Below are 26,934 nucleotides of genomic sequence, written 5' to 3'. Positions count from 1 at the left end.
CCAGCTCAGCCATGACCCCTATGCGACGTAGATGGTATCTGAAGGACTCTGCCCCTCGGGGAACTCCCCTGCCTGGGTCTCCTCCAGCCCCCCAACGACCCTGGGGAGAGAAAGGTACAACTAGTCTCATGCCCCTTTTCAGGCCGAGGTGACTGGGACTGAGGTATGGTCCAGGCAAGGTCATGCAGGTAGGAAGTGGTGGGTGGGGCCGACCTTGGAGGCCGGTCTCTGGACCCCGAATCGGGGCCCAGTTGGCTGTGCACCTGCGAGGAGCTGGGCTGGCGGGGGGCTGATGTAAGCGGGCCTCGCGTGCAGAAGGACCTCCTGTCAGGGCCGAATCGCGGCTCTCCTGTTCTAGGTTGTAACCCGGCGTGACGAGCGACCTCCCGTCGTGTCTGCTGGGTTCTAAGAAGCAGATCACGCTCCAGGGGAGGGGGTTTCAGCAGAGCAGGACCACCAGGAGGCGGGGCTGACGGGAGCCGCTTCAGTAGCTGCCCGCCGGGCCTGGGGCACCCCGTTCTGCCGTCGGGGCGGCAGAAGGATCTCGGGTTTGGGGGCTGGCAGAGTCGAGTTTGACGCCAGGTCGTCTTCCTCTTACCCGGCGACCGGACTCCACCTCACTTAGCATCTTCCCTAAAACAGAGGTTGCTTCCCTCACCTGCCCCCCGCCCCCCCCCCCCCCCGCCCGGGGCTGAGCAGGGCACGGGGGGGGGGGGGGGGGGAAGGGGGGGGTTTGCCCCGTTGCTTCCCAAGGCTGCTGCTGTCACAGACACCAGGAACGCGGTGCCTTGCACAACACGATGCGTTCCGTTTCCGTTTTGCAGGCCAGAGTCTGACGCGGGCCTCCCTGGGCGGAAGATCCCGGTGCGGGCACAGCTGCGCTCCTCTCTGGCGCCTTCCGGGGGAGCGTCCGTTTCCTTGCCTTTTCCAGCAGCTAGAGGCTCCCCCGTTCTGTGGCTCTGGGTGCGAACCCTGCCAGAGTGGCACCTCTCTCTGCGCCCTCCTCTTCCGTCCCCCTCGCCCCTCGCAGATAATCCTGGAATAGCATCATCTTCCCAGTTTAAAGTCACCTGATCAGCAGCCCGATTCCATCAGCAATCTGCGTGCCCCTTTGCCGTGTACCCTAAAACGGTCACAGGCTCCGGGGATGAGGGTGTGGGAGTGCCCTGAGGGTGTGGGAGTGCCCGGGGGCCCGCCGATGTGCCCCCCCCCCCACCGTGGAGTCCTTCCATGCATTTGCCTTCCTTTGCCCCGAGGGTCCCCCCCTTCCCACACGCAGGCTGCCTGATGGCCCCTGTGGTGTCCTGGCACAGAGGGAGAGGCCCCTTTGGCATGCCCAGGGGCCAGGAGGAAGCCTCATTTATTGTCCAGGAGCAGGAGAAGGCAGGTGGCTGGACAAGGTGAAGTTTATGGCCATTCTTCAGGTGCCGCAAGGGTGTATCTGCCTCCCTCAGGCGGCCCACATGGTCCCATGGGGCTGTTTTATAGCCTTCTCTGCCTGGGAACAATGGCTGCAGAAAAAGTACCCTACCCTGCTAGCTCCCAGCCTGTCCTTGCTCCTAGGGCCACCCACCTGGGAACTGCCCAAGCCTCGGCTGTCATCGGCCCGGTTCCTCAGCCCCCCTCCAGCACTGTGCCCTGCCTGGGAGGGAATCCTCGGGGGTGGGGGTGGGGGTGGGGGGCAACAGCTATTCCGATTTGCCCTGAGCCCCGCTTCCAAATCTTGCCTGTCCCGCTGAAGATGTGTTTCCGGTCTTCTGTGAGGGGAAACAAAAACAAAAGACCTTTCCCACCAAGAGCCGCCCTCTTTGGGCGCAGGGAGGGGGCGGGGATAACAGCGGGCACCGGCCCACAACCCCCGCCCCCGCGTGGGCCTGGTGGTCTGGGCTGAGCTGGGCCGGGCCGGCGGGGGACGTAGAGTCCCGCCATCTAGTGGTGGGTGGTGGAACTGGGAGCTGCAAAGGCTCCAGACTCCTCCCTACCAGGCTCAGTCCTCCCCGGAGGGGAGAGGTGACTCCAAGCCCTGGCTGTTCCCGAGGAGGTTTTTTAAACATAGGAATTTTCAAGCCCTACCCCACACCTCCTGCATCAGAAAGTCTGAGGCCTGAAAATCTGCAGTTTAGCTTTAGAATGTGGATCCCCAGGACTTACCTCTAAACTAGGTTTGGGATAGGATTTGGGAATCCAAGTTCCCTTCCTTCCTTCCTCCCTTCCTTCCTCCCTTCCTTCCTTCCTCCCTTCCTTCCTCCCTTCCTTCCTTCCTTCCTTCCTCCCTTCCTTCCTCCCTTCCTTCCTTCCTCCCTTCCTTCCTCCCTTCCTCCCTTCCTCCCTTCCTTCCTTCCTTCCTTCCTTCCTAACCACATTTACTGGCTTACATAAATATTTGAAAACGAATCCATCTGTCTTCCCTTTCTGTATCCTCGACACAATGTATTACAGCTTTTAATAAACAAATAGCTGTAAATATCCATAAGGAGAAAATGAATTTTAAAATATGAGAGAGAGAGGTCAATAAGTTGCCAAACAGGTCAGCCACTGAAAGGACTATTTTTTTTTTTCCTGAAGATTAAGCCGCTGATTTGCACATTTTACGAAAATAAATTTCATCTATAAAAACAAGCTAGTTTATAACTGGATCTCACCTCCAGTTTTGACAGTTGGAGTTTTTACATAAAAGCTGCAGAATTTCAACGAAAGAACAAAGAAAAGATTCAGACAGAAGTTTATTCTATCAACTTCAGCAAACAAAGAATGACTGCATATCAATTTATGTGAGTCCTCTGGCCCAGAATTTACTTCCCTTTGGAAATACCTGTGACCACACTTCTGTATGTCATCATAGCTTCTAGTGGGAATTAGTCTGGTTTTTTTTTTTAATTTTTTAATTTATTTTTTAATTTTTTGAGAGACGGAGAGCGAGCGAGCACGCACATGCGAATGGGGGAGCGGCGGAGGGAGAGGGAGACGTGGAATCTGAAGCAGGTTCCAGTCTCTGAGCTGTCAGCACAGATCATGACACGGGGCTCAAACCCACGGACCGCGAGATCATGACCTGAGCCGCAGTCAGACGCTTCACTGACTGAGCCACCCAGGCGCCCCGGTACGTAGTCTGTTCTTGATGAAGACAGAATGCACAGATGTGGCCTGTTGCCTGATCCCTGGGTAATGGTGACTGTGACAAGACCAGGGAGATACATGAAGACATTTCTCCTTTTCTTGAACCGTCAGGTCAACTACAAAGCGATGACGTCCGTAGTATAATAGGGTATCTGCAAAGGTAAAGTTATACCCTGCAAGTGGACTGTGCCTTCAAGATCTGAATTACGGCCCTTCGACGGAGTGTGGACATCGTCCTTCCCGGAGCGTCCGTCTACTCGAGTTACCCTGCACCCCAAACCCGGCTGAACTATTGCTTTTCCCTCTGCGGGGCTCGCCAGCGAACATTCTTTGCAGGCCGGCCCGACAAGACGAGCCGCTTTGGCAGTCAGTCCGTTAGACTTGGACCATTGCTCGTTCGAAGAACTGAAATCCTGCGCTCGCCCTGAGCTCTGTGTTTGCTGCCTTCACTCAGTCCCGGGGGCTTCTCCGGCAACGTCAGCTCCGGGGCCCCCGCTGTCTTCCGCAGGGAACCCAAATTCTTTTCTTTTTTTAAGTTTATTGATTTATTTTGAGAGAGAGAGAGAGAGAGACAACGCACACATGAGTGGGGGTAGAGGCAGAGAGAGAGAGAGAGAGAGAGAGAGAGAGAGAACCCCAAGCAGGCTTCTGGCTGTCAGCTCGGAGCCAGACTGGGGGCTCAAACTCACGAACTGTCAGAGTATGACCTGAGCCACAATCAAGAGTGAGACGCTTAACTGACTGAGCCTCCCAGGTGCCTCTGGAATCCAAATTGTTAATAAAGTATTATTTTTTAAAGTTTTATTTATTTTGAGAGAAAGAAAGAATATGAGTAGGGGAGGGGCAGAGAGAGAGGGAAAGAGAGAGAGAGCATCTCAAGCAGGTTCCCGGCTGTCAGTGCAGAGCCTGATGTGGGGCTCGAACTCATGATCTGTGAGGTCATGACCTGAGCCAAAACCGAGAGTTGGATGCTCAACCGACCGAGCCACCCAGGTGCCCCTGGAATCCAAATTCTTAACCAGGCTTCTCTAGTAACTCCTATGGGCAGCTTGAAGTCAACGCCACTGACACAGTGGCCACCAGTTAAATGAGACAACTGTGAGATGTGGATTTTTTTTAAGAAGCTGGTGCTACGTTTGGTCATATTACTAGAAGCATAGCCCCCAGGTTAGGGGAGGATATGAGATAATGGTTACTATCTGGGTTCAAGTCCTACTTTTGCTACTCCCAATTGTGTAAACCGTGGGCCAATGCCTACACTTCTTCCTGCTTCTGTAGAGTGGAGATAAGGGTACCTGTCTGTCAGGGTTGTTTGAAGGACTCGAAGAGATCATGTAGGAAGCACTCAGCACAGGGCCTGCCCTTAGGAATGAGTCACACTGCTCAAGTCTGTTGGCAACACTGTGTCTGATTTCAGGAACATGTTTATAGAGGGAATGTCCGGAGGTAGGGGGGCTGGAAGAACTGAGGGGCTGGGAGGATGCTTGAGGGTCTATAACCGGGGCAGGGGACAGAGGTGTCTGGGGAACAAGGGGTGTGTGGTGCTTAAAAATACCAGTCGAGGGTCTAGTGTGCAAGAGGGAACGGGGATCAGGGGGCATCGTGCGTGAGCAAACGCCTGCAAACCCCTGGAGCTGGGAAGGGAAAGGACCGACTCGCGGGCTGGTGGCTTCGCTGGAAGCCCTTCAGGCGGATGCCGAGCGAGATCTCTGTTCCCCAGAGCAAGCGGTTTCCGGTGCGGTGCCTCTGCCCCTCGCGGAGCGTGGTCTGATCGTGGGGGAAACACAGACACGCATCTGCTGCAATAGTTGTTTCCATACTTATTCATATACCTGGCACACACACGCACACACGCTCGGGACACATCCGTACACATGTATGTTTGTGCGTATGTTTCTGTCGTAGAAAAAATCAGGCCGGCGTCTTGGGCCTGTGGTTTCACAGAAGCGGGTGGCAACGTCCCATCAGGCCTGAGCCAAATTTGAATTACAGTAAGGGGGCGCCTGGGGGGCTCAGTCGGTTAACTTCGGCTCAGGTCATGATCTCACAGTTCGTGGGTTCGAGCCCCGCGATGGGCTCTGTGCGGACACTTCGGAGCCTGGTGCTGCTTCGGATTCCGTGTCTCCCTCTCTCTCTGCTCCTCCCTGACTCATGCTCCGTCTCTGTCTCAAAAATAAACAGAAAACATTTAAAAATTAAAAAAAAAAAAAACAGCCGAACTTTGGTTTGCACGCAGAATTCTTTCTGGAAACGTGCTCGTCATCCAAAGCGCTTGTGTATCAAAGCGAATTTCAGAACGATCGGCTGAGTTGTGATCATGTGATGTTTGGCATCACGTTCGACTCGTGTTGCAAGACATCGCTCCTCTATCAAGCGAAAATGTATTAGAAACCTTTGCTGGTCTCGCGGCACCCTCGCTGAACGAGTTACTCGCGATCCAGGGTTTTACCGTACGTGTACATGAAGTGTTACGGACTGAACGTTTCTTCCCCTCCCACATCCACATGTTGGACCGTCACCCCCGGCGTGATGGTGTTTGGAGGGGGCCCTTTGGGAGGTGGCGAGGTCATGCGGGTGCAGCCGCCACGGATGCCACGAGTGCCCTTAGAAGGGAGACCCCCGAGAGCTCCCTCGCCCCTCCTGCCAGCCAGGATGATGGACGCCACGAGAAGGGGGCCGACTGCGGTCCTCACCAGACCCCACCCCACGGCCTCCACGCTCCGGGTGCCTCTGGCGCCCTTAGCAAGCCAGCCCGAGGCCGCCGATGACTCTGATGCTGGAGTTCGCGGGCTGAAGTGGCCACGAAACCACGGGTGGATCCGGGGAGGAAAAGAGCAAACGAATCCGCCTTTATGGACCCTTGCCCACCTGACACGCATCTGTGGTCGTCTCCTCCCCTTGCCTTGTTTGGATTTTGCCCCTCACACCGGCTTCCACGTTACAGGTTTCCTTCTGTCCGCTACTTGGGGCCGGAGACTGGTCCCCGGCTCTCCCTCGGATGGTGCTACGTGCCTGTCTGCGTCTGCGGGGCTCCTGGCAGAGCCCTGCCCTGGTGTCCTAGGCTCAGTGTTGTCAGGGTGATACCAGCTCCATCCTTTCGGCTCTGGACTGACCTCTACCGCGAGCTACAGCCAGAGGGGCCCTGCCCGGCCGGGACAGAGGGGCCCTGAAACCCCAGCAGGAAACCAGAAGCGAGGGGGGGGGGCCATCCCTTGGGGCGTCCAGTCGGTGGCGTGGTGGCCAAGAGACACAGGGCAGCGTCATCCCCACAAATGCAACGTCACAGGCTCCAGGGAGGGCATCTCTAGCTAGGAAGAGTCGGTCCGTTAAAAAAGAAAAAGGATTTAAAATTATTTCATTCTTCCGTGTTGTTCTACGTGCTGCAGACAGTGCTTGGCATGCAGCGGGAGGCTGTGTGTGCACCCACGTGTGCGTGGGTACGTGCATGCACACGGCAGGTAGGAGTTAGGGGATGGGACAGAGGCACTTTGGGGTCAAGCCCGGTGGACAGGCGGTCGCTTAACTAGGCTCTCTGAAGGGTCGAGGGACTGAAACCCAGTTCATGTTGACGTAAGCCCCTGGGTGCGTGGGGGGGGAGAGAGTGTTACGGAATGCACTGTTCTTGGAAATAGGGTCTTTATGGAGGTGATTAAGTTAAAATGAAGCCGGTAGGGTGGGCGCTGATCCAATATGACCGGTGTCTTCATAGGAAGAGGGTCCTGGGACAGAGACAGGCACAGGGGGACGACCACGGGAGCACAGGGGGAGAAGACAGCCACCGACACGCCAAGAAAGGGGGTCTGACACCTTGATCTTGGATCTCCAGCCTCCAGAACTGTGAGAAAAAACATTTTTTTAATGTTTATTTATTTTTGAGAGAGAGAGAGAGAGAGAGAGAGAGAGAGAGAGAGAGAGAGTGCAAGCGGGGAAGGGGCAGAGGGAGAGGAGAGGGAGACACAGAATCCGAAGCAGGCTCCAGGCTCCGAACTGTCAGCACAGAGCCCGGCATGGGGCTCGAACTCACGAATTGTGAGACCGTGACCTGAGCCCAAGTCAGACGCTTGCCCAACTGAGCCACCCAGGCGCCCCTAAATTTTGTTTTCAAGCCACCTGGTTACAGCAGACCTAGCAAACTAATATAGGGAAGCAATGGGGGGCGGGGGGAAAGGGTTAGGCCGTCACTCAACCAAAACTCAAGAGGCAGGGGTGGTTCCGGCAGGGACAGGGTGATCCGGGCAATATACGATCTTCCTGCTGCCCTCAACGGTCTTGTATTCTGGCTCCGGGTTTGTCCCTTCCTCTCGGGCATCCTCTTGTGGGAGGGACATGGCAGGCTGCAACCCCGGGGCACATCTTCCAGCTCAAGATCCGAGAGAAAAGTGAGCGCTAACCTTCCAGTCCCCATTTTGGGCCATCCGGGTAGGTTCTGATTTTCTCCTCTCGGGTCTCGGGGCCTGTTCCTGGGGCTCCGGCACCTCCACTGGGCTGCAGAGCTGGGATTGGTCCAGCCAGGGTCATGTGACCTCCCTGAAGGCGGGGGGGGGGGGGGGGGGACGGGGGAGGCAGTGGGCGGGGCAGAGGGGCACCAGGATCACAGCCACACCCCCAGTCGTGAAGGTGGAACAGTCCCCCAAGGCTGGCAGAGGAGGGAAAAGTGTGCTCAGCAGCGAGAGGGAGGCCCAGAGAGGGAAAGGAATTGGCCTCAGAACACACAGCCTGTGTCTGTGGCCGAGCCTGGGGGACAGTGAGCCCGAGGCCAGGTCTCTGACTCCCGGTGTGATTGGAAGAGGACAGCTCGGCTGCCGTCAGGCTCCGTCACTAACTTGCTGTGAGGGCTTGGGCACCTGTCCAAAATCTCCTGCTTCTATCCCATTTTTGTTTGTTTGTTTGTGTTTTAATAAAATGAGAATGATGGGGGTGTGGTGTGAGATTAACTATTATGGGAACTCGCTCAACCAGACCGTTCTAGGCCCTAAATTATTACCTTGTTTTAAGTCAGGAGCTCACAGGGCCCCGTTTACCCTTTAAACCTGTAATTTACAGAGCAATTTTCTGCCAGGCGAGGGAGTGGATCCGGCTTCCAAGAAAATCGTACTTAATACGGAGGAAGTCTTTTCTGCCCTGGGAACATCTGGCTTTAGGAGTTTTTTATTGTAAACAGCAGGGGTGTGGCCAGCGAGCCTCAGGCCATTGGTTTCAAGCCCAGACTGCAAAGAGCCAGTCTGCTCCCACTCACTCACCCAGGACCCTGGGAATCTATGTGACCGCTCTGTGCCTCAGTTTCCCCATATGTCTGATGAGAAAAGCAACGTCTACCTGAAAGGATTGCCGGGGGGGGGGGGGGGGCGGAATTCAATGGGGAAAAAACACTATAGCTGGTTTTTCACTCAATGGGGAAGATTCTGCCTCCCCAGGGGACATTTCGTGATGCCTGGAAAAATGTGGGAGTCGTCACGAGTGGAGGTGGGGGTGATACTGGCATCTATTTTTTTTAATATATTTTTAAATTTTATTTATTTATTTTGAGACAGGGGAGGGACAGAGAGAGAGAGAGAGAGAGAGAGAGAGAGAATCCCAAGTAGGCTCCACCCTGTAAGCACAGAGCTTGGGGCTTGAACTCATGAACCGCGAGATCATGACCTGAGCTGAAATCAAGAGTCAGACGCTTAACCAACTGAGCCATCCAGGCGCCCCAATAATGGCATCTATTGAGTAGAGGCCAGGGATGCTTCTGAACATCCCGCAATACACGGGGGACAGGCCCCCCCACAAAGCATTCCTGAATGTCAGTGGCACCGAGCTTGAGAAACCCTGCGGCAAAGGACAGGGCGAGTGCCCAGTCTAGGCCGTCTAGTGTTAGGTCTGAGCTCCGGGGTCAGACGCCCCTGAATCCTTGAGTCTGTCTCTGGTGCTTCTGTGAACGTCTGGGTGTCTGGACTCAAGGGTGTTTCCCTCTGTGAATATCTGGGGGCCCTTATCCCCTGGGGTCCTTGCTTACCCCAGCTGCTAAGGAGAGGATACCTGTCTCAGGAAAGCAGAAAGCCTTTGGGCCACACTAAAGCCTCCCACTGCTAGAGTCCCCCGAACACCGCGGGCACGAATCCCTCAGGACTGGAGACTCGGCGGGGGCTGTCCCACCCCTAAGACCCTGTCCCACCGAGCCAACGAGACTCCAGCCCCAGACTCTGCTAGAACCACCGGGGTGAGGACCTCTCTCTCCTGTGTAGGGTTGCAGACCTGGGAGGTTGTGTGTCTCGTGGTCATTTGCCAACAGTGGGGACGACCTGTCCGAGAGTGACCCTGCTAGAGAGGAAGGCAAAGCCAAGAGAGGAGGCAAGGGGAGTGTCCTGAAAATATCATTGGGTGCTTGGGTGCCAGCCATCCCCAAAGCCAGTCACAGTTCTGGACTGTTCTTTACAGAAGCCAAGACATCCTTTGTACTTTGTTTTTGTGTGTTTTTTTTTTTTTTATGTTCATTTATTTATTTATTTTTATTTTATTTTTTTTTAAATTTTTTTTTAACGTTTATTTATTTTTGAGACAGAGAGAGACAGAGCATGAATGGGGGAGGGTCAGAGGGAGGGAGACACAGAATCCAAAACAGGCTCCAGGCTCTGAGCTGTCAGCACAGAGCCCGACGCGGGGCTCGAACTCACGGGCTGTGAAATCATGACCTGAGCCGAAGTCGGCCGCCCAACCGACTGAGCCACCCAGGCGCCCCTCATTTATTTATTTTTGAGAGAGAGAGAGAGAGAGAGAGACATTCCTTGGTACTTTTAACCAGTTTTTGAGTTGGGTTTCTATCTCCGGTCACCGGCTAATACAGCAATCCCACCTGCCCGAAAATCCTTTTTTTCTTTTTTTCCCTACCAGTGGTGTTTTCTCTGGAGATTTTCTTCTATTTGTTTCCCCACCAATCATAAGCTTCTCAAGGTGGTGTTTGTGTTAGTAAACTAAATTCCCTCTGGACCTTGCAGCAGCTTGAACTTCCTGCACTGATGGGAATGTTCTGCATCCGTCCCTTTTGGTAGCCGCCAGCCCCACATAGCGATGGAGACCTTGAAATGTGCTGGGGTGACTGACAAATGGAAAGTTACATTTTTTTTTTTTTTTTTAATTTTGATTAACTGGGGCGCCTGGGTGGGTCCGTCGGCTAAGCGTCCGACTTCGGCTCGGGTCATGATCTCCCGGTTGAGGAGTTCGAGCCCCGCCTGGGGCTCTGTGCTGACAGCTCGGAGCCTGGAACCTGCTTCGGATTCTGTGTCTCCCTCTCTCTCTGCCCCTCCCCCACTCGCACCCTGTGCCTCTCTCTCAAAAAGAAATAAAAACATTTAAAAAAATTTAAAAAAATACAATTTTAATTAATGTAAATAATGTAAATAATGTAAAAATACAAATTTAATTAATTTTAATTAATTAATAGTTTAAACGGCCACGTGTAGCCCGTGGCCGCTCTATCTGATGTCATGGCTCCATTGTGTCCTGCATGAGTTTTCTTTTCTATCACTGCGTTTGTTTAACAAACAAAGAGTCTGTGTTGGATGCCGTATTGGGGTACACAGCAAGGTCCCAGGGCCCCCCGCAAATAAACTTAATGCGAAGCGGAAATGCGGAAAGTTTCGGTGGAGGCCCGGTTGACGTTCTCTGGGTCACAGAAGGGTTGGGGGAGGGACCAAACAAGGCTACTCGAGGGAATTAGGTCCTGAGATGGATGAATCCTCCCGTGCTCCCCTGAGGAGTCCTCCTGGAAAGTGGGACCCCATCGGGGAGGCCCCTGGAGGGCAGGGCCAGGCAGAACGGGGTGTTTGCAGACAGGTTCATGTGCCTTCTCTACCCACCGTGTCCGTTTTCTCATCGGTAAAACAGAATCAGTGATAGTACACGCCTCTCGGGGAAGCGTCACGATTAGAGGAGATGCTTGTGCAAAGCCCTTAGCGTACAGAAGCGTCTAGAACAAACACACAAGCAAAAGCTTAGCTGCTAATTATTATGGGAGTTTGGCCCCCTCGTCTGGAGGGCCCGGTGAGGCTTAGGGATCCTCAGGGAGGCCCGGCCTACGTCGGCCCTGCCCTGGCCTCGGCTTGTCCACCAGGGAAGGGCCTTCCTTTTGGGCCTCCCCTCAACGCCGGGTCGGGCTGAGCCATAGGAAACGCACCGCGGGGAAGGAGCTCTGTCAGGCCCCGGTGAATCAGGAGGGGTTGGGCGTTTCTCACGGGTCTGATATCGTTTCCTGCGAGGTTTTCCCCCCACTCTTGCAGACCAGCATGGCTTAAAGCAGACATCTCAGATTTCTCCCTGGGGTCACGAAAGAGCCACCCGACACCTCTGTTGTGCCCTGACGGCCCCCGGTGCCACCTCATGGGCCCATTGTATCAGTCTGTGGCCCCGGGAGTCCACTTGAGCCACGAGTCAGAGCAGAGGGAAAGGGACACCTTTACAGAAGGTGGAGACTTCACGTCCAGTTAGGAAGCGCTGCCGGCAGTGAGGGTGATGTAAATGGGCAGGAGGCAGAGCGGGTCCCCCGGGAGTGGGCGGAAGCCCAGCGGAAGTTCTGCTGTTGCTCGATGCTCCTTCAGCACTCTCAGGAGACGAGCTCCTCGCTTCCTTCACTCAGCCATGTGGGCCTTATCCCAGCCTCATTTACTCTGGCCCGCCTACCACGGGACCTTTGCACATGCCGTCCCGGCAATCTAGAATCCTTTTCCCTCTCCTCTTCACGTGCTGAACTCGTCTCCCTCCAGGCCTCACCTCCTCTTGACCACACTAAACACCCACGTGATAAGCCCTCCCAACGACCAGCTTCCCCTGCTCTCAACACCGGTCTTAGTTACGCTCTTACATTGCCTGAGGAGTGTTTGATTCGCGTGTCTTTTCCCCGCTGGACTAGAAGGTCTGCAAGGGCAGAGGCTGGGCAGGACTCCATTGACCATTATATCCTCAGCATCTAGCTTGTCCTCTCGCCCTGCCTGGAACGTTCTTCCCCCAGGTGTTGGCGGGGCTGGCTCCTTCCCAGAACTTAGGTCTCGGTTCAAAGGTCCTCTGGGCACCCCCACCCCTGCACCACATTACCACTGTCCGAAATCAAACCCCCTGGCCACGGGTGAGCTTCTGCAAAGCAGGAAGAGAGCCGTCACCAAGAGCAGGACGAGGTGGCACTGGGAGAGATAAACGTCGGCTGTTGAAGACCCCCAGGGAGCAGCCTGAGCTGACAGAGGCCACTGCCGGACACCAGAGGGCAATCTGAAAACGGAAGTGCCGCGGGAGGGGTGAGGCGGGCAAGCTACTGATGCTAAGGGAGGGTCCCCGATCAGATGTTCTCCTCCTGGAAACGGGGAGCGCAGGCCCCAGGCTTTTCCAGCAGGACAGAGAGCCTCTCAACTCCGCTTCGAGTGACGCCCCCTGGTGAGGTAAGTCCTGTGCTGGGAGGTGGGGGCGGGGGTGGGATCCCCAGCGTTGCAGCGACAGGAAGTGGGCAGCCAGGGTGGAGGACCCTGGGGTGGCGCGGCAGATGACTGAGTCTGAGTCCCTGCCTTGGGACTTCTTAGCTTTACGGAGCTGGGTGAGCCCCTCAGCAACCCCCCACCTCAGTTTCCCCATCTCTGAAATGGGTGGGTAATCTCTCCCAAAGAGGCTGTTGGGAAAATTAAAGGAGAACACACGGAGAGAAAGGCTACTATGAATGAGCCGCTGTGCAGTAGTATTTATTGTTACAGTGTTAAAATCCACTCTTGGGAAGGCGCTGGGGCCGTGACCAGCAACTAAAAGGCAGGGGCATCATCTCTGTTCGTGGACAACTTTTCCCTTTGCGGCCAACAAACTCCCTCTGGGTTGGGACACCTTCTCACCAGCCAACTGTCGCCAAGAACGTGGCCTTCAGAAGTCGCCGTGTCCCACGGGCTTTCTTTCCTCGCCGCTCACCCGCCAGGAGCCCGTTGGAGCCTCGAAGAGCGGCGTGGGCGGGACGGGCCAGAGCCTACGGGCTTCGATGGGAAGGGGGTGGGCGCAGCTTGGAGCTCTGGAGGGTCTGGGTGGCCCCGCAGCGGACGTGTCCTGCCACATCTTCCCGTTCTGCCACGTGCAGCCCTGTTTAGTGACCTCGAGGTTTGGGGTCGCTGTTCTGAGGCCCCCTCTGTGCTGCCTGGGCTGCGTAGAGGCCCTTCCCCTTCCTTCCCCTTCCCCTTCCCCTTCATCTGGGCCAGGTTGTCACGCGGCTCCTCCCTGCCCCCTGCAGCCTGGGGCCCAGGGGGCAGGTGGGTGACTGAGGTGCTGACAGACAGACAGACTTTTAGGAGAAAAGCTCTGCCCAGCTAATGACAAAGGGACCTTCCAGAGGTGTCTGGGTCAGAAAGCTGAGAGTCTGCTGGGCAGGTGACTTTTTTTTTTTAATGTTTATTTTGAGAGAGAGAAAAAGAAGGAGAGAGAGAGAGGGAGACGGAGAAGGAGAGGGGGAGAGAGAGAGCGCGCAAGAGCGAGGGGGAGGGGCAGGGAGAGAAGGAGAGAGAGAAGCCCAAGCAGGCTCCGAGCTGTCAGGACAGAGCCTCATGCAGGGCTCCATCCCACGACCACAAGATCATGACCTGAGCCAAAATCAAGAGCTGGACACATAACTGACAGAGCCACCCAGGCTCCCCGGGCAGGTGCCTCCTGATGGCCCTGGTCCCCGCTTCTGGGAGAAATATGGGGTGCCTCTGCCTACTCTGCTTCTCCCCAGCCTCTGGCACCAACTACCCCTCTCTAAGGGGCCAGCGCCCATGGACACAGATGATGCTACTCCAAGAAGCACATTCGTATGTTCCCAGGTCCGGAAGCCACATCACCCTCCACGGCCACACGACTCAGGCCCTTTGCACGGGATGTGGCAGGTCCCCGTTCTGCAGGCGGCCACCCTGCCCGCTTGAGTCACGAAAAGCCAATTCCAAACGGTCGCTTGGCTGCCAAGGACCGGGGCGTCAGGTAGGAGAGAGTGTGCTATTAAGGTATCATTTGGACCGAAAGGTGCTTTTGAGGTTGTCCACATCGCCCCAGGCCTGCTGGCCCAATGTTGCACATTTTGGGGACAATGCCATCCCTGCTGGTGACCCCCCCCCCCCATACTGTCCGCTTGCCCATCTTGTCCCCAGTGGGGTGGAGCGGGGGTGGGAAAGGCAAGCTCCATTTCTGACAACTCGGGTGAATGTTGGCTTCAGATAATCAGGCCCCCTTGTGCTACCCTTGCTCACCCTGTGGGAGTCATTTCCTGCCTGGTCTGCTGCTTCCCAAGAGGCAGATCCCAGGGTTCCGGGTCACCCAGCCTGGAGGCTGGCTTGGGAGTGACCTGTGGCATCGGGTTAGAAGACGTTTTACTTCCCCCTCCGGGCTGCAGGCCCCAGGTGTGGCTGAATGTGGCTGGAATTTGGAACCTCAGCAAAGCCACCTTAAATACCAGAGCTTCCCGCCCCGCCCCGCCCGCCCCCCAAAGGCCACGGAATCAGAAATGGGACCCTAGAAGGCTAAACATCAGATGAACGGAGGGCCATCCACCTGTCCACCAGCTGGGCGTTTGGTTTCCATGGGCAAGAAAAGCTGTGCTTATCTTAAGATCAGAGAGAAAACCATGGTCTCCGGCATCGGGGAGGAAGGGTCACTCTCAGGTTCCTCAGGCCTCGGTTTAGGCTTTTCCCGCAGGGGGAACTGGTTCATTGGGCTGAGGAACGTGTACTTTGACGGTTCTTGGAGGCCGACACCTGTTCAAGTCTTGGGAGTTCAGGCCTGTCATTGACTCTGGTGCGAACGGCCCCAATGGCGGTCGAGCATCGTGGTCCCAACAAAGGATTTGCTTTGACAACCAAAGTGTCAGGGGAACTCCAGTGCATGTCGTCCCTCCCAAGTCATCGCTCAGCGCTGAGGTCAACAGACTCGAGCCCAAACACGTGGATCCGACTGGTTTTCAAGGGTTGTGTCTGTGGACTTTTTTTTTTCTCTCTCTCTCTCTCTTTTTGGTCAAGCCCTACTGGGGCTCTAGAGAGTCTGAACATTAAGCATTCCTTTCCTCCTTGTGCACGTTGTTCCAACCGGAACACTGTTGGGGAGAACCAGTTCAAGGTCAGTCCGGTGCTGTAAGTGGGAACTCAGAGCTCCCTTCTGGCCTCATTGCTTGCCACCTGTCTCCCGAGAGGTTACAAAGTGGGTTACAGACATTAGCACGTGTTAATTCTCACAATGTCCCTGGGAGGGAACCAGGAAGTGTTGTGGATGCAGGGGTTGAGGCACAGAGAGGTGAGGCCACCGGCAAGAAGCCACAGAGCCAAACAGTGGCAGAGTCAGGAAAAGGGCGGGGGGTTCTCTCCGCCACGTCAGTGACTTTGCTCGCCAGCCTTCATCCCCATGAGGGCCTTGGTGAACGCACCCCTGTTCCAGGTGACTGAGACCTCACCACACAGGTTTGTTGGGTCAACAGTGACAAGCATCTCCCTGCCCCCAATCCCAACCCCGTTGTCGAACTTGGTCGTCGCCGGCCTGAGTCAGTCAGCCCGGATCCCGTCCTCAGGATGTCCATCCTGACGACAGGAAGCCTGCATTTCCTGGCACCGTTCCCCGCCCCGTACCCTCCCGGCGCTGTAGCCGCGCCTGGGAGCAGGCAAAAGGCTCTTCTCCGCGTCCACCCCCCGTGCCCCATGGCTTTTGGGGTGGAAGGGAGTGACCGCCCCATTTTGCAGTCTCCCAAGGGAGATTCAGCCAGCTGAGTCAGAACCCGGGTTCTCAGTCGTGGGGCGGCACAGGTGCTGGAGCCAGGAGCCCCGCCAGGCTGGCTGGAAGGGCCCCCGTCAGCCTCAGGCTGTGCTCGCCCCTGGCACCGCCCTTGCTGGGTGCCGTGTGTGTGGCTGGAGTCACACCTGCGCTTTCTGGGAGGGTGCTCTTGGGGAACTGCCTGCCTCCTTCCAACCGCGGCAGCTCAGTTCAAGGCCCCGGGGAGCACCCGGCCGGCTCAGTGGCTGGCGGTCACTCTGGGTGGGGCCTGGGTTATAGAGAGGCTGGGCCGACAGGTCCTCCCACTGAGCGGACAGGTCCACAACCCGCTGAAGACAGGCAGGCTGGTGTCCCCTCGTTCCTCGGAGCGCCCGTCTGAAACTGCGACAGTCTGCTGGGATTGTGCCCGGGAGGGGCGCATCCCTGGCCCGCGGCCACTATGTGCAGTGGTGACAGCATCTGGCTACCCTTCCTCCGCGGGTGTGTCCGTGTTGGGGCTGGTGGGGCGTCAGTCCCTTACACATTGGTGACCTCGAGGCCGTTGTAGCCTTCCAGCCGGCACTGCTCTGGCCTGCCCTGGGGGTCGTCGTCTCCACAATCTTCATTTTGAAGAGAGCCATAGTCATCATGAAAATCGGGGTCTTTGCTGCTGAAGCCCCTTCCTATCTTCCCCAGCGGCAGCTGAGAAGAGAGAGATGAAGGTCAGAGGAAAAGAGGAACGGGGTGCCTTGGGATCTGGAAAACGTGGGGTCCCCCCATTCTCATTGCTGCGTGACCTTAAGCAACTTGCCTAACCTCTCTGTGTGCTTCCTGCTGCTCAGAGACCCCCGAGAGGATTTTGTGAGTCAACCCTCGGAGAGAGCTTTGCGTTCCCAACTGAAGGAACTGATTGGTTGCCCAGGGTGAGGACAAATATAGTCTGATTGTCCTCAAAAGTCTCCTACCTCCCTCCTCAGCAGGAGGAGCATGGAGAGTGGGTGTAACAAGAGAGGCGAGAGTGTCTGAGCAGGGGCGTGAGGTCCGACTGCATTCCCAAGTCGAGAAGAAATATTCTAGCACTTCCTGGTGTGGCAGAAAGGGTGTGCGTGTTTTGGAGACTCAGAAACTGGGCTTTCGATCCCTGCTTTGCCACTTCCTGGCTGTGTGACCTGGGATGAGTCACCTGCCCTCTCTGAGCCTCAGTTTTCCCAGCCTCAAGGTGGGAATAGAAGTTCCTTTCTCCCAGAGTTGTCACAAAGAGTAGAAATTGGATCTGTAAAGCACACAGCCAGGCGTTGGCAAAGGGGGGCTATTATTAACCCTACACAGCAGGTCCTCAGTGTGTATTTATCTCTTATTTTGAACATATCTCTATTATAATCTTCCTGATGGCGCTTTGTAACTACTTATTCCCTCGACTGCCAGACCCGTGTTTCTCGATCTTTTGTTTCATGTTGCCACCTTTAAAAACGCAGACTTTTCCGATATTTTCTCCTAATCCCACCGCCCCCCCCCCATCAAATGTTCACCCCACAGACACACTGTGCTTCTGTTCATGTCCCGTATACATACCTGTGCTTCATACATAAAAAGAGTGAGGTTTTTGCCCCTTCCCACCAAACCCATTTTCACCCCATTCTAGACTGCACGTTTTGGACCGAGAGCACGGTAAGAGTAAGGGAGAGAATGTATTCATGCTTAGTCCCACTGATGCTCGGGGTGGTGCCTAAAACACAGTTAGGATCCAAAAACCGTTTGCTGCATGAATGGAAGAATTTTTGGATTATCCACTTGGGCCATCTGTGTCTACACACTTCCATTTAGGAATCTGGGTCAGTCTGAGTCTGTGTGAACAGATCCAAACCGCACGTGCTTCCATATACCAGAGGCTAATCTGCCGCTATCGGTCGGGTCATTGGAGTTCAAGAGCTAAGTCGGTGGTTCTCAGAGTTTGGGGTGCATGGAACCCTCTGGGCGGCTTGGCTGCAACCAAGGATCCCCCTCACCCCAGAGGCCCTTGGTTTTAGGAGGCCCGGGTGGGGGCGCCTGGGTGGCTCAGTCGGTTAAGCGTCTGACTCTTGATTTCGGCCCAAGTCATGATCTCACCGTTGGTTGGGTTCGAGCCCCGCGTCGGGTTCTGAGCAGAGCCCACAGAGCCTGCTTGGGATCCTCTGTCTGTCTGTCTGTCTCTCTCTCTGCCCCTGCTCACACTTGCTTTCCCTCTCTCTCATTCTCTCTCAAAAAATAAACATTTAGGAGGCCCAGGTGGGTCCCAGAAGCTGCCTGTGATTCTGACGCAGGCGGGCGAGACCTGTGCTTTGAGATGCTACTCTAAGCCTTTGGGGGGAGGGGGGGGCTGGGCTTAAAGCATCATGCAGGTCAGTTGAAGGTGTCTTCCTCTCTCCCCTCCGCATCTGTGACCTGGTCCATTGGTCCCCCTCCACAAGCCAAGACAGGAGCTGGGAGGGGGCATCAATGGGTCCAGATGACAAAAAGACCTTCCCCAGGCTGCAGGAGCCCGGGGTGAAGGCGTCAGCGTCTTACCCGGCCAGCCTTGTATTTGATGCCGCCGCTGCTCTCCTCCTTCCCCGCCCGGGTGACGCTGGAGGCCCTCCCTGGGGGTGTTCCGAAACGCTCAGCCTCCCGGATGCCTGAGGAGCTGGGGAGAGACACATTCTGAGTCAGCGGTGGGGGACCCGGTCAGCTACCAGCACCCAGAGACACACACACTCACTCACACAGGTGACAATGACCGTAAATGCTGCAATTTACCGCGTACCTTCTGCGTGCTAAGCACCCCTGTGCTGCGAATGCACTCCGAAGCGTCAGGAAAATCGCCCCCGCCCTGCTTTTGAAATCTGTGTCTCCCCCGCCCCACCCCACAGTGACTTGTTGGCTGAAGTGACCCCACTACTCCCTTCTCTGTGTTAAAGCGCGGAAGGCTTCTGTTAGAATAGGACTCGGCAAACTGCAGGCTGGAGCCGGCCCGCTGACTGATTTTGCAAATAAAGTTTTATTGGAACACAGCTACGCCCGTTAGTTTATGTGTTGTCTAAGCCTCCTTTCTTGCTATGAGAACAGGGTTCTATACTTTTTAAAAAATGTTTATTTATTTTTGAGAGAGAAAGAGACAGAGCATGAACAGGGGAGGGGCAGAGAGAGAGGGAGACACAGACTCCGAAGCAGGCTCCAGGCTCTGAGCTGTCAGCACAGAGCCGGACGTGGGGCCCATGAACCCACGAGATCATAATCCCAGTTGAAGTCGGACGCTTAACGTCGTATGCTTAACGAACTGAGCCACCCAGGTGCCCCTGTATATGTTTTTTTCTTTTTTTAATTTTCTTTTTTCTTTTTTAAAATTTACATCCAAATTAGTTAGCATATAGTGCAACAACGATTTCAGGAGTAGATTCCTTAGTGCCCCTGACCCATTTAGCCCATTCCCCCTCCCACAACCCCTCCAGTAACCCTCAGTTTATTCTCTATATTTAAGAGTCTGTTATGTTTTTTCCCCCTCCCTGTTTTATATTATTTTTGGTTCCTTTCCCTTATGTTCATCTGTTTTGTCTCTTAAAGTCCTCATGTGAGTGAAGTCATATGATTTTTGTCTTTCTCTGACTAATTTCTCTTAGCATAATAGTCTCCAGTTCCATCCACATAGTTGCAAATGGCAAGATGTCATTCTTTCTGATTGCTGAGTAATACTCCACTGTATATATATATACCACATTTTCTTTATCCATTCATCCATCGATGGACATTTGGGCTCTTTCCATACTTTGGCTATTGTCGATAGTGCTGCTATAAATTTGAGGTACATGTGTCCCTTCAAAACAGCACACCTGGATCCCTTGGATAAATACCTAATAGTGCCATTTCTGGGTCATAGGGTAGTTCTATTTTTAGTTTTTTGAGGAACCTCCATACTGTTTTCCAGAGTGGCTGCACCAGCTTGCATTCCCACCAACAATGCAAAAGAGATCCTCTCTCTCTGCATCCTCGCCAACATCTGTTGTTGCCTGAGTTGTTCATGTTAGCCATTCTGACGGGTGTGAGGGGGTATCTCATTGTGGTTTTGATTTGTATTTCCCTGATGATGAGTGATGCTGAGCGTTTTTTCTTGTGTTGGTTGGCCATCTGGATGTCTTCTTTGGAGAAGTGACTATTCGTGTCTTTCACCCATTTCTTCACTGGATTATTTGTTTTTGGGGTGTTGAGTTTGATAAGTTCTTTATAGATTTTGGATACTAACCCTTTATCTGATATGTCATTTGCAAATATCTTCTCCCATCCCATCCCGTCAGTTGCCTTCTAGTTTTGCTGATTGTTTCCTTCTCTGGGCAGAAGCTTTTTATTTTGATGAGGTCCTAGCAGTTCATCTTTGCTTTTGTTTCCCTTGCCTCCGGAGACGTGTTGAGTAAGAAGTTGCTGCGGCCAAGATCAAAGAGGTTTTTGCCTGCTTTCTCCTCTAGGATTTTGATGGCTTCCTATCTTACATTGAGATCTTTCATCCATTTTGAGTTTATTTTTGTGTCTGGTGTAAGAAAGTGGTCCAGGTTCATTCTTCTGCATGTTGCTGTCCAGTTTTCCCAGCACCACTTGCTGAAGAGACTGTCTTTATTCCATTGCATATTCTTTCCTGCTTTGTGAAAGATTAGTTGGCCATACGTTTGTGGGTCCATTTCTGGGTTCTCTATTCTGTTCCATTGATCTGAATGTCTGTTCTTGTGCCAGTACCACACTGTCTTGATGGTTATAGCTTTGTAGTATAGCTTGACGTCTGGGATTGTGATGCCTTCTGCTTTGGTTTTCTTTTTCAAGATTGCTTTGGCTATTCGAGGTCTTTTCTGGTTCCATACAAATTTTAGGATTATTTGTTCTAGCTCTGTGAAGAATGCTGGTGTTATTTTGATAGGAGTTGCATTGAATATGTAGATTGCTTTGGGTAGTATCGACATTTTAACAATATTTGTTCTTCCTATCCAGGAGCATGGAATCTTTTTCCATTTTTTTATGTCTTCTTCAATTTCTTTCAAAAGCTTTCTATAGTTTTCAGCGTATAGATTTTTCACCTCTTTGGTTAGATTTATTCCTAGGTATTTTATGGTTTTATGTGCAACTGTAAATGGGATTGATTCCTTGATTTCTCTTTCAGTCACTTCATTGTTGGTGTATAGGAATGCAACTGATTTCTGTGCATTGATTTTATATCCTGAAACTTTGCTGAATTCATGAATCAGTTCTAGCAGTTTTTTGGTGAAATCTTTAGGGTTTTCCATATAGAGTATCATGTCATCTGCGAAGAGTGGAAGTTTGACCTCCTCCTGGCCGATTTGGATGCCTTTTATTTCTTTGTGTTGTCTGATTGCAGAGGCTAAGACCTCCAATACTATGTTGAATAACAGTGGCGCGAGTGGACATCCCTGTCTTGTTCCTGACCTTAGGGGGAAAGCTCTCAGTTTTTCCCCATTGAGGATGATATTAGTGTTGGGTGGTTCATATATGGCTTTCATGATCTCGAGGTATGCTCCTTCTATCCCTACTTTCTTGAGGGTTTTTATCAAGAAATGATGCTGTATTTTGTCAAATGCTTTCTCTGCATCTATTGAGAGGATCATATGGTTCTTGTCCTTTCTTTTATTGATGTGATGAATCACATTAATTGTTTTGTGGATATTGAACCAGCCCTGCATCCCAGGTATAAATCCCACTTGGTTGTGGTGAATAACTTTTTTAATGTATTGTTGAATCCGGTTGGCTAATATCTTGTTGAGGATTTTGCATCCATGTTCATCAGGAAAATGGGTCTATAGTTCTCCTTTTTAGTGGGGTCTCTGTCTGGTTTTAGAATCGAGGTAATGCTGGCTTCATAGAAAGAGTTTGGAAGTTTTCCTTCCATTTCTATTTTTTTGGAACACCTTCAAGAGAATGGGTGTTAACTCTTCCTTAAATGTTTGGTAGAATTCCCCTGGAAAGCCATCTGGCCCTGGACTCTTGTTTTTTGGCAGATTTTTGATTACTAATTCGATTTCCTTACTGGTTATGGGTCTGTTCAAATTTTCTATTTCTTCCTGTTTCAGTTTTGGTTGTGTATATGTTCTCGGAATTTGTCCATTTCTTCTAGATTGCCCATTTTATTGGCACATAACTGCTCACAATATTCTCTTATTATTGTTTTTATTTTTGCTGTGTTGGTTGTGATCTCTTCTCTTTCATTCTTGATTTTATTTATTTGGGTCGTTTCCTTTTTCTTTTTGATCAGACTGGCTAGTGGTTTATCAATTTTGTTAATTTGTTAATTTGCTATCAATTTGTTAATAAAGATATGAATTTATTGCCATTATGATGCTTGTAGAGTTGGAGCTTCTGGTGGTGTTCTCTGGTCCTTTTTAGTATTTGTTGCTTTTGGTCTTTTTTTTTTTTTTTTTTTTTTTTTTCATCTTTTCTCCCCTCAGAGAGTCCCCCTTAAAATTTCTTGCAGGGCTGGTTTAGTGGTCACAAACTCCTTTAATTTTTGTTTGACTGGGAAACTTTTTATGTCTCCTTCTATTTTGAATGACAGCCTTGCTGGATAAAGAATTCTCGGCTGCATATTTTTCTGATTCAGCACATTGAATATATTCTGCCACTCCTTTCTGACCTGCCAAGTTTCTGTGGATAGGTCTGCTGCAAACCTGATCTGTCTTCCCTTGTAGGTTAGGGACTTTTTTTCCCTTGCTGCTTTCATGAGTCTCTCCTTGCCTGAGTATTTTGTAAATTTGACTATGATATGCCTTGTTGATGGTCGGTTTTTGTTGAATCCAATGGGGGTCCTCTCTGCTTCCTGGATTTTGATGTCTGTGTCTTTCCCCAGGTTAGGAAAGTTTTCCGCTATGATTTGCTCACATCCCCTATTTCTCTCTCTTCCTCTTCTGGGACCCCTGTGATTCTGATGTTGTTCCTTTTTAATGAGTCACTGATTTCTCTAATTCTTAAATCATGCTCTTTTGCCCTGATTTCCCTCTTTTTTTCTGCTTCATTATTCTCTACGAGTTTGTCCTCTATATCGCTGATTCTCTGTTCTGCCTCATCCATCCTTGCCGCTGTGGCATCCATTCACGATTGCAGCTCAGTTATAGCATTTTTTATTTCATTCTGACTAGTTTTACTTCTTTTATCTCTGCAGAAAGGGATTCTAATCTATTTTCAACTCCAGCTAGTATTCTTATTATCGTGATTCTATATTCTGGTTCAGACATCTTGCTTGTATCTGTGTTGGTTAAGTCCCTGGCTGTCCTTTCTTTCTGCTCTTTCTTTTGGGGTGAATTCCTTCATTTTGTCATTTTGAAGGGAGAAAAGGAATTAATGAGGGAGAACAATTAAAATTTAAAAAATATTAAAATTAAAAAAAGATTAAAATTAAAAAATTAAACACACACACACACACACACACACAAATTGAATAAATGATGCTAGATCCTAGATGTGTTTTGGTCTGGGTGTTGAAAGTGGTTTGACAGATTAGAGAAAAAAAAGGGGGAGGGGGAAGAAAAAAAAGGAAATCGTTTGAGAGTTTGAAAAAAATGAATACACTGAAGTAGACTAAAATGAGATGATGGAGGTAAAATAGAATTTGAAAAAACATACACAGAAGTAAAGAATATAGTAGAAAAAATTAAAGAAAAATATTTTATTAAAAATTAAAAATAAAAATGAATTTTTCTTTTTCTATATTCAAGAAGGAGAAAAGAAACGAGAAAGAGAAAAAAGAGAAAAAAGAAAAAAATGAAAAAAGGAAATCATTTGAAAATTTGAAAAAGTGAATACACTGAAGTAGACTAAAATAAAATGGTGGAAGTAAAATAGAATTTGAAAAAATTTACATAAAAGCAAAAAAATAGAAAAAAATTAAAGAAAAATATTTCTAATAAAAATTGAAGGTAAAAATGAAGTTTTTCTCTTTCTGCATTCAAGAAAAAGAAAAGAAATGAAAAAGAAAAAGAAACGAAAAAAAGGAGATCGTTTGAAAATTTGAAAAGGTGAACACACTGAAGTAGACTAAGATAAAATTATGGAAGCAAAACAGAACTTGAAAAAATTTACATAAGAGTAAAAAATATAGTAATAAAAATTAAAGAAAAATATTTTTAATAAAAATTGAAAATAAAAATGAAGTTTTTCTCTTTCTGTATTCAAGAAAAAGAAACGAAAAAGAAAAAATAAAAAAAAGAAAGAAAGAATATTGAATAGATGAACCTGCTAACAGATTGAAGTAGGACTGAAATTGCTTCATTTTCCCCTAGAAGTCAGACTAGGAAGCGCTTTATGGTCCATAAACTCAGCAGGTGGTGAGACGTGTGTTCTTCAAGAGCGAGGTTGGCCTGGTTGGGGCGGGGCTCAGTGTAACGGCTCCGCTCTCCACTAGATGGCGCTGCCAGCCTCCTGGGGTGGGTTCTTGTGGCGCTCGTAGGTGTGTATGCGCATGCGCGGGAGCCGTGAAAATGGTGCCACCCAGCTACCCGGTCCGTTCTCCCCGATCAGCAGTCGCGCATCCGTCCTCTGTCTTCAGCTCTCGTCTGCTCCCCGCTTCTTCCGTCTCCGTGACCAGGCCCCAGGCAGTCACTCTCTCCCGAGTTTTGTCTCAGATGCGGCTGTTTTCCCCGGCCCCTTACTTCCGAAGGGCTGCGGCTTCGGCCCCTTCCGCCCTCTGCGGGAGGGTCTCCCTGGGCAACGGCCGACGCCAGCCACACCCAGGAAAGTTCGCCAAACCTGCTGCTGCCGAAGCCCAGAGACCGCGGCCGGGTGCCAGCCGCCCCAGAAAAAGTTCGCGAGCTAGCGCAGCAGCAGCCTTTCAGGGATTATGGAAAATCGCAACACGCATCTGGCACCAGGCTTCACCCTTAACGACCTTGTTCCAGCACCAGCGATCGGGGCCGTTCTCTGGGGTCTGCTGGGCCCAGGTGGCCTCACAGCCTCTGCCGAACGTCCTTCCGGCCGTGGAACTGCTTCTCCCCGTGTGGCCCGAGAACCTCCCGGACCCCGCTCTGCTCCTGGGGATTCGCCCTTCCCGCCAGAGCACCCACCGCCAGGTATCGAGCTGGGGAGTTGCAGCCTTTGCGCTCCCCCTGTTTACAGTCTTAATGGAATTTAAACCCTCTTCTTTCTCCCTTTTTAGTTCAGTCCCTGCGGCTGTTTCCAATTTTCCACTTTCTCTCCAGCTGCTTTTGGGGAGGGGTGCTTTTCCCGTATTCTGCCCCCCCCCAGCCTCCGTCCTCTCTCCGCTCGCAAAAGCACCTCCCTTCCTGTGCCTTCTTGCTCCCCAAGTTCACTTCTCCGTGCGGCGTACCTGCTGAATTCTGTGGTTCAGGTTGTGCAGATGGTCGTGTTAATCCTCTGGTCAGTTTTCTAGGCGTGTCGGTTGGTTTAGTGTTGGTCTGGCTGCATTTCATGGACACGAGACCCACAAAAAACTTCCATGCTCTTCCGCCATCTTGGCTCCTCCTCCCCCGTATATTTTTGATATAGACCGAGTGTCTGTGTTTTGACACAGTTCCCAAGTGCTAACATATTTACTATCTAACCTTTTTTTTTTTTTTATTTGATAGAGTTTGCGTGCGTGTGAGTGGAAGAGAGGCGCAGAGGGAGAGAGAGAAAATCTTAAGCAGGCTCCATGATCAACATGGAGCCCAACGTGGGGCTTGAAACCACGAACTGTGAGATCATGACCTGAACTGAAATCAAGCTCAACTGACTGAGCCACCCAGGCGTCCCTCTGTCTAACGTTTTAAAGAAGTCTTCCGGCCCCTGTTAGAATATCAGTGCTGTGCTGGACGTGTGAGGTGTTGGGGTAAGAATCCTGGTCCAGAATCCTGGAAGTTCCGAACTCAGTCCTCCCACCTGCCCTGTTTTACTTTTAGATGTTGGGCAAACCCCCGTCTCCCCTGGGCTCTGGTGTTCAGCCTTTTCCTGCAGGGTAGGCTGTAGCCTTGGCGGGAGCCTTGTGCACGTTCTCCGCCAACCTTGCCAGACCCAAGCCGCTTATGTCCAGAGAATTTCCCGGAGCTCTAGCAGGATTGAAATCCCGGCTCTACCATTCATTGGCTGTGTGACCTTGAGCAAGCCATTTCGTTTCTTGGAAGCTTGGTTTCTAGGTCTGCAAAACGGGGATCATAACGTAGCCAACTTTATGAAGTTAGTTAAAACGTGCTTCGAAGCTTAGCTGACGTCCAATAAATGGCCATAATAAGGGTTCATAGTAACATTTAGAACACTTTGCAAAGGAGTCGGCTCTGATTGACAGGCAGCCAGGGATCGGGATCGGGGTCGCGGGAGCTGAGAGCCTTGGCCCAAGCTAACATGAAGGCAGACTTGCTAAGAGAAATGAACCTTCTAGGGTCTTTAAAGCTGCCTCAGAGAAGTCCTGCTTCCGGGGCAAACTTTGTCGAGGGGGTTTAAGGCAGGGGAGAGGTGGCATGTAGGGGCGCTGGCAGGTTGGAGGGCAAATCAAGCTAAGTTTTCAGATCCATGGGTGCCGGGGGCTCCCCGGGTCTAGTGGGGAAGCCGTTCCAATGCAGAAGCCATGAAAATCTAAACTCACTCAGCCAGCGGTTTGCTGTCATGCATCGAAGTGCATTAAATCCTCCTGACTTGGGGACACTAGCTGTTGATTGAGCTTGGGAGAGCTGCCGGGGCCCTCGGCTTCCCCCTGGAGAAGAGGTAGAAGTCAGGCCTTACCTGAGGATTCACGAGACCCTCGGTGGCAGGGATAGAACTTGACCTTGAGCCTCTAGGATCAAGATCCGGACCCTGGAGGACAGCGTAGGACCCTGGGCTCCACACCAGTGGAGTGGCCTGGCCTGACCTCTGAGCAGGTACATTACCTGGGCTGTGTGTTCTGCAGAGAGGGGTGCGTGAAAGCTCTTCTCGGGGCGCCTGGGCGGCTCAGTCAGTTAAGCGTCCAACTTCGGCTCAGGTCATGATCTTGCAGTTCACGAGTTCAACCCCCACATCGGGCTCCATGCCGACAGCTCAGAGCCTGGAGCCTGCTTCGGATTCTGTGTCTCCCCCTCTCTCTGCCCCTCCCATGCTCATGCTCTCTCTCTCTCTCTCTAAGAATAAGTAAACATTAAAAAA

General features: G+C 51.9%; 1 protein-coding gene and 1 pseudogene across 1 annotated transcript in view; both read right to left on the bottom strand.

The window, feature by feature from the left end:
• Window positions 1-18: 18 nt before the first annotated feature.
• On the bottom strand, window positions 19-5,687 carry LOC122228480 (annotated as a pseudogene).
• A 10,336-nt stretch (window positions 5,688-16,023) lies between these two features.
• Window positions 16,024-26,934, bottom strand: part of KAZN (kazrin, periplakin interacting protein) — a 158,824-nt gene continuing 147,913 nt past the window's right edge. The window contains exons 14-15 of the mRNA XM_042951590.1: window positions 18,367-18,481; window positions 16,024-16,524 (exon numbers count right to left, since the gene is read on the bottom strand). Of these exons, the coding sequence (XP_042807524.1) occupies window positions 16,360-16,524; window positions 18,367-18,481 (280 nt within the window). The 3' untranslated portion in view covers window positions 16,024-16,359. The remainder of the gene's footprint in view (window positions 16,525-18,366; window positions 18,482-26,934) is intronic.

The sequence above is a fragment of the Panthera leo genome, chromosome C1, assembly GCF_018350215.1.
Source record: "Panthera leo isolate Ple1 chromosome C1, P.leo_Ple1_pat1.1, whole genome shotgun sequence".
In the NCBI taxonomy this organism is placed as follows: domain Eukaryota; kingdom Metazoa; phylum Chordata; class Mammalia; order Carnivora; family Felidae; genus Panthera; species Panthera leo.
The sequence above is the reverse complement of the archived record's forward strand: the minus strand, read 5'-3'. Positions and strand labels throughout refer to the sequence as shown.